Raw genomic sequence first — 13,761 nt, 5'->3', positions numbered from 1 at the left:
GTGCGTCTTTAGAGAAAAATTGGGGCATAAGAGGCATCAGATACAGTGTGCAGAAGAGAGGACTGCTGTATGGTCAAAATGATGCATATGGATGGGGACAGCTGCATAAAGAGGTGCTGATCTCTTATGTGGAAGGAAACTGTGGAAGAGGTTCGACCCAGGAAGATAAGATGTGGGTTGAGGTGGTGAGGTGAAATGTGATCTTTGGATGTTGAGTCTCATGGGAGACAGTGACAAGTGACCAGGACTTCGGCAAATTGGTGTGCTTGGGAAGAGGCATCAGGCTAAGTGGAACCTTGATTCGGCCTAGTGCTGGTGATGTGTGAATGGCACTTGTACCAGTGACATGTAAGATGGACCTGTGCTAGTGACACATAAAAGGCATCGAGTACACCACTGGAGCAGTTGGTGCTAGGAAGGGTATCCAGCCATAAAAACCAAACAAAATATACTGGAGCCTCTTGTGTAGCTCTCCAGCTTACCATTTGCAGTTAAATTGTCAAACTCAGGCCAGCATGGAAAATGGATATTAGAAATAAGAGCTAAAATGTTCCTAATGCTATAAAGAGAACACATAAATGTATACATATGTGCTCTCAGAGGCTCAGGAATGATCCATTGTTTTGGGTGATTGCAGCCCTTGTGAGCATTATATATATAACATATATATGTTTCCTACAGTATTAGGAGCTCAAAGACCCAGCAAACAGACAAAAATTTAGAGATTTACTAATGGAAGCTTCTGAAGAAAGAGAGGAAGAGTTGGGGACACATAGCTTAGAGGACAATTGGAAGTTCTTGTGAGACAATTACTGAGGGCTACAGATGAACTTGTGGTTGGTGCAGAGTCCCAGCTAGATCAAGGGTGACATGGTGTGGAGCAAGGAAGTTGACAGTGCTATAAAATCAAAAAGACCAGGCCTGGAAAAAAACTGGAAAAACCAGAGGAAGCAGAGAATTATATCAGGTAGCCAAAAGGGCAGCTAGGCGTCAGGTATGCATAGCAAAGGAGTAGCTGAAGGTAAGAGATTAGAAATGTTCTACAGTATGAGATGTTCGGATTGCAAAGCAGTGTATCAGAAGAGAATAGAGATTTGGTGCGTGAGAAATGTTTGCAAATGGATAATGGTATGCTTGCACTTAGCAAATCATAGAAGTAAGATGTATAGCAGTGTCACAATGAAATGTTATTAAATGTGGAATATGAATGGGAGGAGAGTTTACCAAATATCGAACCAATTGAGGGACTAGCCTCAGAGTTGATAGAAGTAAAATAGATAAGGCAATTCAGGACATGAAAGCCCCTAAGCCATCAAGAGTCATTACCGAGATGATAGAATTCCGGTGGTGTAGGATACAGCTAGTCACCTGCATAGTTATCAGGTTATTCAGGAAAGCACCATCCTCAATGACAAGTGTAGTAGTATAATAGTTACAAGGGTTATAAAAGTGATGCCTTAGATAGAAACGATTACAGAAGTATTAAATTGCTAGACCAAGTCAGAATGTTAGAGAGAGTTATGGCTCAATGATAGAAATAGAATGAAACTAGATGAGATGCAGTTTGGTGTTGTACCTGGAAAGAATTCCACAGATGTCATCTTCGAAGTGAGACAGCCATAAGAAAAAGTATTTGGCAAAATTCCTCATCTTTAAAATGTGGCCCAACGTAGACCCGAATGAAATAGGGTTTTAATACGAAACACGTAAGACAATAATAAAAGCCATAAAGCACCCACTACACTCTTGGAGTGGTTGGCGTTAGGAAGGGCATCCAGCAGTAGAAACTCTGCCAGATCAGACTGGACCCTGTGCACCATCTGGTTCGCCAGACCTCAGTCAAATCGTCCAACCCATGCTAGCATGGAAAGCGGAACATTAAACGATAATGATGATGATGATATATATATATATGTGTACATGTATAATGTTATATATTATATGTGAATATTATATATATGTGTGTGTGTAGACATGTATATATAATGCATATATAGTACATATTTAATGCATATGTATATATATAATAGTTAGGAAGGGCATCCAGCAGTAGAAACTCTGCCAGATCAGACTGGACCCTGTGCAGCCATCTGGTTCGCCAGACCTCAGTCAATCGTCCAACCCATGCTAGCATGGAAAGCGGACATTAAACGATAATGATGATGATGATATATATATATATGTGTACATGTATAAAGTGTATATATATATATGTGAATATATATATGTGTGTGTGTAGACATGTATATATAATGCATATATATTACATATTTAATGCATATGTATATATATATTATATATATATATATATATATATAATGTGTACATATGTGGTCGGATGAGCGAAAATATGCACACCTATGTTAAAAGTGCTAGTGAGTTTGCTCAATTGAAAAGCATGGCCTCTAGGCAAAAAATTCATCATCTTTTAAAATGTGGCCACGTAGACCCAAATGAAATGTGGGTTATAATACCAAAACAAGTAAAACAATAATAAAACTATTTTAATCCTGAGCAAGGCTGGGTATATCTGCGTAATCTATAAAATGAAGAAGGCAAACGTTGATACAAATTGATTTTATGTAAAATGGGGTCTAAATGGGGCTGGAGGGGATTAAAATTACAGGAGAGAATAACTTGAGGTGAGAAATTGATGGGGAGACGTTTTGGGGCACAACAGTAGTTGCTTTGGTTTGAAAACGGAGATTTTAATGATTTTGTGGACACTTGGGGGTCTAGATTGGACATCTTTTGCCTGATTTCAATCAAATTTTCAACATGATAAAGTGGGGAAGCGGATTTGTAATTTAAGTGTGGAAATTTATTTTTTTATAAATGGGGGAGAGAGAAAGATAGAGAAAGATAAAGAGTAAGAGAAAGAGAGGAGAGTCCGAAGAGAAAGGAAGAGTAAGAGAGTGGGAAAGTGAGAGAGGAAAGGGAGAGAAACAAAGCTGGGAATGGGGCGAAAGAAACAGAAAGGAAGCAACAGAAAATAACAACCACACCCTCACCCATGCGTTAGAGCGGGTCACGTTAAACTAGTTGAATTATATTTTGTATATAATCATCTATATAGTCTTTGAATCCACTCTTTGATTTGAGGTTTTCTTCGGTTTTTATAATTGGATGAATTATATTGAATTCATTACTTTATTTATTTTGTTCATTGCTTGCTTAAAGACTGTAACTGAAAGGACCAATGAAACAAGTCTATTTTTAAAGGGGCATCCTTTAAGTAGTTTTTGATCATATCGTTATTTCTGTTCTATTTAACAAAACTGTCCATCGAATGGGAACATGAAACTCTGGTAACAGCTTTTGTTAAATTTCTGCTGCTTTTCATTAAAGTATATATATATGTATATATAGATATATATATATATATATATATATATATATATATATATATATATATATATATATATATATATATATATATATATATATATATGAGAGTAGCAACCATTATCTCGGCCTATGCCGCTCAGCCAAGGCTACCCGATGGACAGAAAGACCGATCTATGACTCCCTCTTGCAGATTACCTCGTTGACAAATGATAGGGACCTTCTATTTGTGGCAGGTGACTTCAATGGACATGTGGACAACATACAGGGGGACCTCCATGACTTACATGGAGGCTACAGTTTTGGTTCCAACAATGAGGAAGGAACCAGGATGCTGGAGTTCTGCGATGCAAATGATCTTATGGTTTTCAATACTAACTTCAGGAAAACTGCCAGTCACTACCGTTCTGGCAGACACACTAGCCAAATTGACTACATCCTCACCAGAGTTAGAAAGACCCCTTCATGGGGACTTAACACCCACAATTTTGTCATTTTATCTAAGCAAAGACGAATAGTTGTACTCTTGGAAGCTGTGTGATTATCCGAGCATAGATGAGCATGATTTGTAATTCAGTGGTACAACAGTGTAAGAGTTTACTTTGACATACACTTAGATTGTGATTTCTGCAATGTGGCTGAATAAAATTGTCAAGAAAATGAGAGCATCTTTGCCTCCACTGATTCAGTTGCAAAAGTGTGAGTAAAGTTATTTGATTGCAGATTTCCTTTCAGTCTTTGATATATAAATATGAATGTACACATATACATAATGTATTATATATATATGTAAGTGTGTGTGTGTATTATATATATATATATATATATATATATACAGACACAAATATGATAGATACAAACTGAGTGGGCAAAACAAAATATGAGACACAGAGTAGTGCTCTACGAAATCCATATACATATAAAATATATATATGCAGAAGGAACCAGTGGACAACCGTCCAACGGAGGAAGAGAAAACAGAGAGGAACTGGGGACAAGAAAACCCAGATAACATGCAAATTCTTCCGGAATGGAACCTGCTGGCATGGAGAAACAGGAGAAGGATGCAGGTTCGCTCATCCCAGGCCCTATGGAAATTGCATCAAACCCATTCGACCAAAATGCCTTAACCAAAACCAAGACCGAAACCAAAACCAAAACAAATACAAGCTGCCCCAGAAATATGCAGACATAGTGCGTAATGCCCCAACAAGGAGAGGCGCACATTTGCAGAGGAAATGCAGACGGCAGCAGCAGAACAAAGAAATTTTGTGGAAATAGCAGAGAAAATTGTGGGACAACTGGCCTGGATACATCGTCTTCAGAGCCAGGGGCACTCACAACAGCACTCAAGACCACCACAATCAAGGGACCCAGGGTGGCCACCGCTGACACCAGCCCAGGTGCCACACCGTCAGCCTTTATTGACACCCCAAATATCTCACCAGTGCTTCTGCTGAATGTCAGAGGTCTGGTGAAACCCACTAATATGAGTAAAATTCCTTACCTTAGGGACTTAAGCACAAGCAACCATGCAATATGCATAGCGCTGACTGAAACGCACCTGTCAAGCAGTATAGCAGATGCAGAAATACACGTACCAAAGTATACTGTTTTTCGGTCAGACAGGAAGGAAAGAACTCATGGTGGGGTTGCCCTGTACGTCCGTGAAGAGTCACACCCATAGTACTGTTGACACACTCAAACTCAGTCTGTGACACACTGATAGTACACATGAAACAACCGAAAATAGTAATATGTGTCACATATCGGCCACCAGACACCCCTAGTCATGAAGGAGTGTTTGAAGATAGCCTCAGAAGAATAGAAGAAGTCCTGGACAAACTGGACCAAGGTAACACCATTCTACTGCTGGGAGATTTTAACCTTCCGAAAGTCAAATGGCCAGATGGCCATCTTCTCCCTGGAATGACATCACTTGAACAGAGACAGACAGAGTCCTTGTTGGCTCTCACACGCAAGTTTTTCATGGAACAAGCAGTGCTTCGGCCAACAAGAGGTGAGAATGTCTTGGACCTCTGTTTCACAAGCAACCTGATGCTCATCCACAACATAATGGTAACACCAACAATTCTCTCAGATCACAACTTAGTAGAGGTAATGATATATGGTATGAGAGAGTTAGTTGAGACGCAGCCATTAGAAAATACCACAGGTCTATCCAGTCTAAACTTCCATAAGGCAAACTGGAAGAAGATAAACGAAGAGATCCGAAACATGACTGGAGTGACTTCATCACCACACAAGACACCAACACACATTTCCAACATTTCATGACAACAATACAGAACATATGCCATAAGTTTGCTACTCGAAGCAACTGAATGCACGGCAGAGAAACAATGAGGGTCTCCACCTGAAACTTTTTTGAAACGGAAACTGCACTCAAACTTTCCTATGAGAAGGAGAGGGCAGAGAGAGAAGCCAGGGCCATAGAGAATATTAAAACAAACCCTAAAGCCTTCTTTAAATTTGCGAAAGAAAGCACCTCGGTACACTGCAAGATGGCCCACTCTTTGATAAAAAGGGCTCTCTAACTGAGGACCCCCAAGGGATAAGTGAAATACTAAAGGAACAGTATAAAAGTGTGTTCACATCCCCTCTGGGGCACATGCAAATCACAAACCCAGAAGTTTTCTTTGATGCCACAACACTCCAAAACCAACAAACAACCATCGACCACATAGAAATAACAGAGAGGGATGTAATATCTGCCATAGAAGAAATGAGAATAAACTCAGCTGCTGGACCAGATGGATTCCCAGCAGTCCTCCTACAAACATGCAGGCATGCCCTAGCGGGACCACTGAAGAAGCTCTTCAGTGGTTCCTTGGCTAACGGTAAACTGCCCAGGGCGCTAAAAGAAGGCACCATATGCCCTATCCCAAAGGAGGGAGTAGAGCAGAGGCCAAAAACTACAGGCCAGTCTCCCTGACGTCACACATAAGTAAGGTCATGGAACGAATCTACATGATGGGATGTGGACATTTTCAAAAAACATCTAGACAAGCTGCTTTCCGGGATCCCAGATGAACCCACTGCAAGGTACGAAGGTAACCTAAGGGCAGCAGCTACAAACTCTCTCCTAGATCAGTGGCCAGCCACGGCAAACTGGACTTAGAGAGGGTAGCAACAAGGGCGGTGCCCCAGCATGGCCTCAGCCGGATGGCTGAAACAAGTAAAAGAGTAAAAGAGAAAAGAGTATATTATATATATATTATAATTTCAACAATTGAGGGTAAAATTAATTAATTAATTATTAATCAATTTCACCAAGTGTTCAGTATGTAAAGGGACCATTTAAGGCAAATTCCAAATTATTACATTATATAAAAGGGCGTAGTAAAATAAATTACTTTGCCACATACTGAACTCATTAGAAATAGTAGCTAAAAAAATTTCTTTTTAAACTATTTCTAATACTTAAAGAAAATCTCTCTCATATAGTGTTTGCTCAATTCAACTCACGAAAGTATGGGGGTAAAGACATTAAAAATCAAATGCAAAGGTTATTTGAGAACGTACGTTTCAAGATTAGTCAAACTCGACATTTTCATCCATACTTTCGTGAGTTGAATTGAGCAAAAACTATATGAGAGAGATTTTCTTTAAGTATTAGAAATAGTTTAAGAAAGTTTTTTTAGCTACTATTTCTAATGAGTTCAGTATGTGGCAAAGTAATTTATTTTACTAAGCCCTTTTATATATATATATATATATATATACACACACATATATATATGTATGTATGTATATATATACACGCACACACACAAAGATAAATTGTGTGGGCAAACCAAAATATGAGATACTGCCTAGTAGGTTTTTTTTATTTTGATAAGCCTGGTACTTATTCTATCAGTTTCTTCTTGTGAAACCAATAAGTTATGGGGATGTAAATAAACGAACACCAGTTGTGAGGCAGTGATGAGGGTAAAACACAGAAACAAAGTCACACACATACACTTAAATATATACATACATATATATACGATTGATTTCTTTCAGTTTCTGTCTACAAAATCCACTGACAAAGCTTTGTTTGGTCTGAGGCTATAGCAGAAGACACATGCCAAGTCACCACACAGTGGGACTGAACTCTGGACCATGTGCTTTGGAACGAAGTTTGTTACCACACAGCCACACCTGCACCTATGTATGTGTGTGTGTGTGTGTGTATGTGTGTATGAGTGTATATATGTATGCATGTATGTATGTGAATATATATGTGTACATATTACATGTACATCTATATATATATATATACATCTACACATATACATGTATACATATATATAGAAATAAATGTATACATATACAGCTATACACACATACACACACATACATAGGTGCAGGTGTGGCTGTGTGGTAACAAACTTCATTCCAAAACACCTAGGCCTGGGTTTAAATTTAAATTAAAAATAATAAGGGTGAGAAATTGAATATTAATCTGATTAATATGAATTGAAAACCAGTGGTGTTGCATATAAGACCATAGCAGATCTTCTTCTAGCAAAATGGATGTCCACTGTTAATGGTTCATCCCTCTTATATAATAGTTTGACTTTAATAGTTTCAGTATTAAAGTGAAAGTATCTGACATTATAATAGAGAGATGTTTTTGTTTCACTTTTAACATGTAATACTGAAATAGTGGAGAAGATATGATATTGCTGTGGGTTCGCCCTAGGCAAGAAGTTAGACATTTTTTGCCCATGACACTCCCTGGACCCCAAGTAAGGCATGTGTAAAATTTGAATGAAATTTATTGTGTAGTTCTCAAGTTTCAGGGATTCACACAGACAGACAGACAGATACACATTCTCAGTTTTATATATATATATATATATATATATATATATATACATATATATATGAAGAAAGTCCTATCTTTATTTTAGATCACACCTTTACTTCTTATTACAAAAGGATTGTTGGATTTACCTGTCATGCATGAGGATTTAACTGGGATTTATATTCTATTTACATTTACTGGTATCTGATTGTTGGAAATTTAACCTTATTCTTTTATACTGAGTGCTTACTTGATACCTGCCAGGACTTTTTAATCCCATTTTATTCTTATCTGTCTGTCTGCATGTCTAACTGTCTGTATGTATGTATATACATACACACTAGGTTGAAGAAAAAGTCTGTGCGCCATGTTAAAATAATGAACTGAATGAACACACACACCACAAAAATATATTTTAAAATGTGTATATATTTAATACAGTGCACAAACTTTTTCCTTGACCTAATATACTATGGAAGATTTTGGATTTGATACAAAGTTCTGGGTTATCAGTCCATATATGAAAAGTAAAATTTCAATCCATTAAATGCTTCATAAAAAAATATATGTAAAATAGATATTTTTATATGAAAGGCAAATATACACATTGAGGCAATACATATTCAGCGATATTTAAATCACGTAAATTTGTACATACAGGATTGGTTTGTTGCATCAGAGACGCTAATATTAAAGCTCCAAGAATATATGGAAAGTTCGAAGGAAGAAGTCCAAATTAAAATCCAAATGTGAAAATTAACATATACATCCCATGGCTGTTTCAGGAACATAGTGATAAGAGTAGATATCGATTTAAAATCCATTCCAGTATCCATATTTCCTTCATCAGGGATATCTATATCTTGTATGGATCACATCTGCTATTTTTGTTCATAAATGTCAAAGTTCAATTACACTATACCAGTTTGTATTTTATATAAAATCGATTGGATGAAAAATGAGTTTAATAGAAATAAAATAATTAAGATGAATTTAAAATATATGGTGGAGGTAAAATTAAATATATAAGTTTCCCGGAAATTATTCTAGAAGTGAAATGATTTTTCTCTCTTTTCATTTTTTTTGTTTTTTATTCATTAGAGATTTATTGTTACTTAATGAAAGAATTTAAATGTGCATAAGATGATCATTATTCCATAACTATTTTATTGATGAGAAACTCTTTATGGATTTTTTGTTATTTAACAATTATTTGTTATTTATATGTGGAGAGGTATTTATGTCTACATGAAGTGATAAGATTGGAGAATTTGCTTAGCATTATCTTCTTATTTAGACATAGTATATTGATTGATTCTTTTGTACATAACCTACAAGTTAGTGTACAGGAATTATAAGGAGAGGTTCCAGTAACTACTGATCATATTAATTTATAGTTAATATTTTGCCTTTTTAGAAGGTTAACATATGTTACTAGTGATGAGGAAAATTTAGTTTTAGGGTTAATAAATGAACTCATGTGCACTCAGTATCTAGTTTTAAAATCGGTTGTGCTCCCGATATATGTTTTAGATTGGTTAGGGTTAGATGTTAGTACTTGGCATTTATAGACTAGGTTCTTTTGTTAAATAAGGGGCAGTATTCAGGCTTGCAGAAGTCGCATGCTTTTTGCCTCATTTGGGTTTTAAATCATTGTCCCAAATAATTTGCATTGATTTGGTTAGATTCCAAATTACTGAGAAGCTGTGTTTAGTTCATTAATCACATCCATTTGACTTGACTGGGTAGGATTTATAGCCCCTTGTTGTTGTGATTCACCAATTATATTTCTTCTTGTATTATCATTAAGTAAAATATTATTGTTGGGCTCCAGATCAGAGGTTTCCCATAGAGAAATTTTACCTAATGAATGGTTTCTAAGCTTATATCTATTATTAGCTGCTATAACTGACCCTAGATTTGGTGTAGTGGAGTACAATATCTTTATACAAGATTTATTAAATATAGAATAATACTTATGGTTTTGTGGAAAGGTTTTTGCTAAGATTTTAAAAAATAAGCTGGGGAAGTTTCTAATTTGAAGAGAGAAGGGCAGGATAAACCATATGGTTTCCCATTTTCCTGAAGAGTTTTTTATTGCCTGTTTATTTATATTGAATTTCTTAGTGGGTTTATGCCAATAGTTATGATTTTGTCGAATTCGATGAATCTAGCATATATGGTAAGAATGTTGTTCAAATGAATCATTCAACATACCATATATGGAGTAAAATTCTCCTTATTCATTATCCGCCACCCACAATACACACAGATACAGGTTGGTGAACATATAGAAAGGTGTGCTAGGAATCTTAATCCCAATTTCCTAATTTTCCCCTTCCCTCAATGTTCACAGAACACCTCAGTACAACAAAGAATGCATGAAGAGGCAACTTTCATCAATAAATATCTTCCACACCTCAATATGAACAGCTAACGTAATACAGAACACTACTAACCTTTCAATTAATACCACTAACCCCCATACATCCCATACACCATTTACATTTCAGCTCTATATCTACCCTAATTGCACCAAATCTAGAACTACTTACCTCCCATACACATAACCGTTTTACTCAGTGACTAATAGACCTGACACCGTTCATTAATTGATTTGCATTCAAAGCAATGATTAGTAAATTCACAAAACCCATATGCTTTTGAATCTCTTTAACAATTCACAATAATGGCTTTTATTACTTTTATTCCTACCTCAGTTCATCTGATTGTATATATCTATCGTTACTTTCCATAAAAAGCCTTTACTTTTTTTGATTTCTAATGTGCATTTTTGCTTATTTTTCTTCTTACTTTCCCTCTAAATATATATATATATACACACATGTATACACGTGCACACACACACACACACACATACACACATTGTTGTGATAAATAAAGCTTTATAATATGAAAAACATACAAACCTCCTCTTTTGTAGAATATATAAGTAAGACCCATTATTATTAATAATAATACAATTCCGACAGTGCAACCAATAATTATTTCCATAGGTATTTCTTGCTTTTCTGAAAAGATATATTAAAAAGACCATGAATTATTACATCAATATATATAGTAAGTATAATGAAGAATTTTTCATTACTCATGTGTCTCATTTTATTGGGGTACACAACTCATCATCATTATCATCATTATCGTTTAACATCCATTTTCCATTCTGGCATGGGTGGGATGGTTTGAGTGAGGTCTGGAGAGTCAGTAGCTGCACCAGGCTCCAATCTGATCTGCCATTGTTTCTACAGCAGGATGCCCTTCCTAATGCTAACCTCTCCGAGAGTGTAGTGGGGGCCATCAGCACAGGTGCCAGTTAGGTGGGCCTGGCATTGATCATGTTCAGATAGTACTTTTTACGTGCCACCAGCACAGGAGCCAGTCAGGGGTTTCTGGCATCGGCCACATTTGGATGGTGATTTTTACGTGCCACCAGCATAGGAGCCAGTCATGCGATCCTGGCCTCAATCACATTTGGATACTGCTTTCTATGTGCCACTGGCATGGGAGCCAGTCAGGGGGTACTAGCATCGATCTCGTTTGGATGGTGCTTTTTACGTTCCGCTGGTATGGGAGCCAGTCAGACGAACCTGGCATCGACAACATTCAGATGGTGTTTTTTACATGTCACCAGCATAAGAGCTAGTCAGGGGACACTGGCGTAGACCATGTTCAGATGGTGCATTTTATGTGCCACGAGAACAGGAGCCAGCCAGGAGGCACAGGCCACAGCTACAATTTTGGTTTTACTTGACTCAACAGGACTTCTCAAGCATAGCATATCACCCAACGCATCAAGGGTACTCTTAAATGGACTGGACATGCAACACCGGCATCGGCCATGGTAGTGATCTCACTTCAGTTGCCAGGTTTTCTCAATCACAGCATATCTCCAAAGGTCTCAGTCTCCTGTCATTGCCACTATGAGGCCCAGTGTTCAAAGGTCATGCTTCACCACCTCATCATATGTCTTCCTGGGTCTACCTCTATCACAGGTTCTTTCCACAGTTAGGGTGTGGCAGGCACTTCCTCATACAACTGTGCTCATCCTTATGTAACACTTCCTCACAACTGTGCTCATCCTTATGTATCACATGACCATATCAGCGGTGTCGTCTCTCTTGCACACCACATTTGATGCATCTTATGTCCAACTTTTCTCTCGGGACACTTACACGCTGTCATGTATGCACACTAGCATTACACATCCAGTGGACCATACTAGCTTAATTTCATTCAAGCCTACACATGTCCTCTACATTCATAGCCCATGTTTCACTGCTGTATAGCATGGCAGTTCGCACATGTGCATCATACAGTCTACCTTTCACCCTGAGTGAAAGGCCCTTAGTTGCCAGCAAAAATAGGAGCTCTCTGAACTTTGCCCACGCTATTCTTATTCTAGCCATGACAATATCAGAGCAACCACCCCACTACAGAATTGGTTGCCTAGTTAGTGGAAGATATCAACTACTTCTAGTATTCCCTCCTTGCATGTGATGGAATATGATTTCTGTACATCTTCAGTGTTTAATTCTTCCCAGTTAACCTTCCTTTGATATTGCTGCACCTTTTATGTGTCCATTGATTACACCGGGACATCATATGGAGTTTCTACCTATGCCTTTTCTAAAGATTGAGCAGGGCCATCTACCTGAAGGTGTTTGTGATTTTCATCCTCCCTACTTACTAAAACTTTGGTTTTTGCTATGTTAACCCTAAGGCTCTTCAATTCTAGACCTTGCTTCTACACCCTAAACTCTCTCTCTGGTTCTGGCAGTGACTTGGCTATTAGAACATGGTCATCAGCATAGAGGGGCTTCCTCTGTTATTGCCTGGAGGACTATAATGAATAAGAGGGGACTGAGGACTGATCCCTGGTGAACCTATACTTCTACCTGGAATTATCCACTATACTCGTTGCCAACTGTCATCTTACTGACTGTATCTCTGTACAGCTCTTATCAACCACTTGTCCATCCTCAGTTTTCACATTGGCCATCAGATAAGCTTTCTCCAAGTCAACAAAAGCCAAGTACAGAGGTTTATATTTGGCCAGATATTTCTCCTGCAGTTACCTTACCAAAAATATAGCATCAGTGGTGCTTCTGCTTGGCACAAAACCAAACTGCATCTTATCTAGGCTAACTCTTTCCATAATTAGTTGGGCTGTGACCCTCTCCGTAACTTTCATCACCTGATCCAATAATCTGAAACTACCTGATTTACGATGTGGATGACAAGACCATAATCCACACCACCTGATATTTTAAGCATCTCAGCAGTGATTACTTATGAGACAGGTGCTTCTGTTTTCATATCCTTAATTGCTTTATCTACCAGGGTTCTATCAATTTTTATAGTGTTTCATTTTATTACACTTCTGTTTTCCTTTTCACCACACATTTAATTCAACAAAAATGTCTTTCCATTATAATCCACTAAAAGCAATAGATTTCTCAGCTCACATTAGTATTGCACATCCAACAAAAGGTATTAATCTAATGCCTACCAGCGCTCATATCATGTTTCCATGCAACGTTCAAATCCACACAAAAATACCATGCAATATGCCTTTTAAA

The 13,761-nt window shown here is 37.5% G+C and overlaps 1 protein-coding gene across 1 annotated transcript in view; it reads right to left on the bottom strand.

The window, feature by feature from the left end:
* Positions 1–13,761, bottom strand: part of LOC118763568 — a 34,427-nt gene that overhangs the window by 3,103 nt on the left and 17,563 nt on the right. Inside the window, exon 4 of the mRNA XM_036503147.1 lies at positions 11,092–11,193. Within this exon, the coding sequence (XP_036359040.1) occupies positions 11,092–11,193 (102 nt within the window). The remainder of the gene's footprint in view (positions 1–11,091; positions 11,194–13,761) is intronic.

Source organism: Octopus sinensis, linkage group LG5 (genome assembly GCF_006345805.1).
Source record: "Octopus sinensis linkage group LG5, ASM634580v1, whole genome shotgun sequence".
Classification (NCBI taxonomy): Eukaryota; Metazoa; Mollusca; class Cephalopoda; order Octopoda; family Octopodidae; genus Octopus; species Octopus sinensis.
This window is presented reverse-complemented; position numbering and strand designations above follow the sequence as displayed.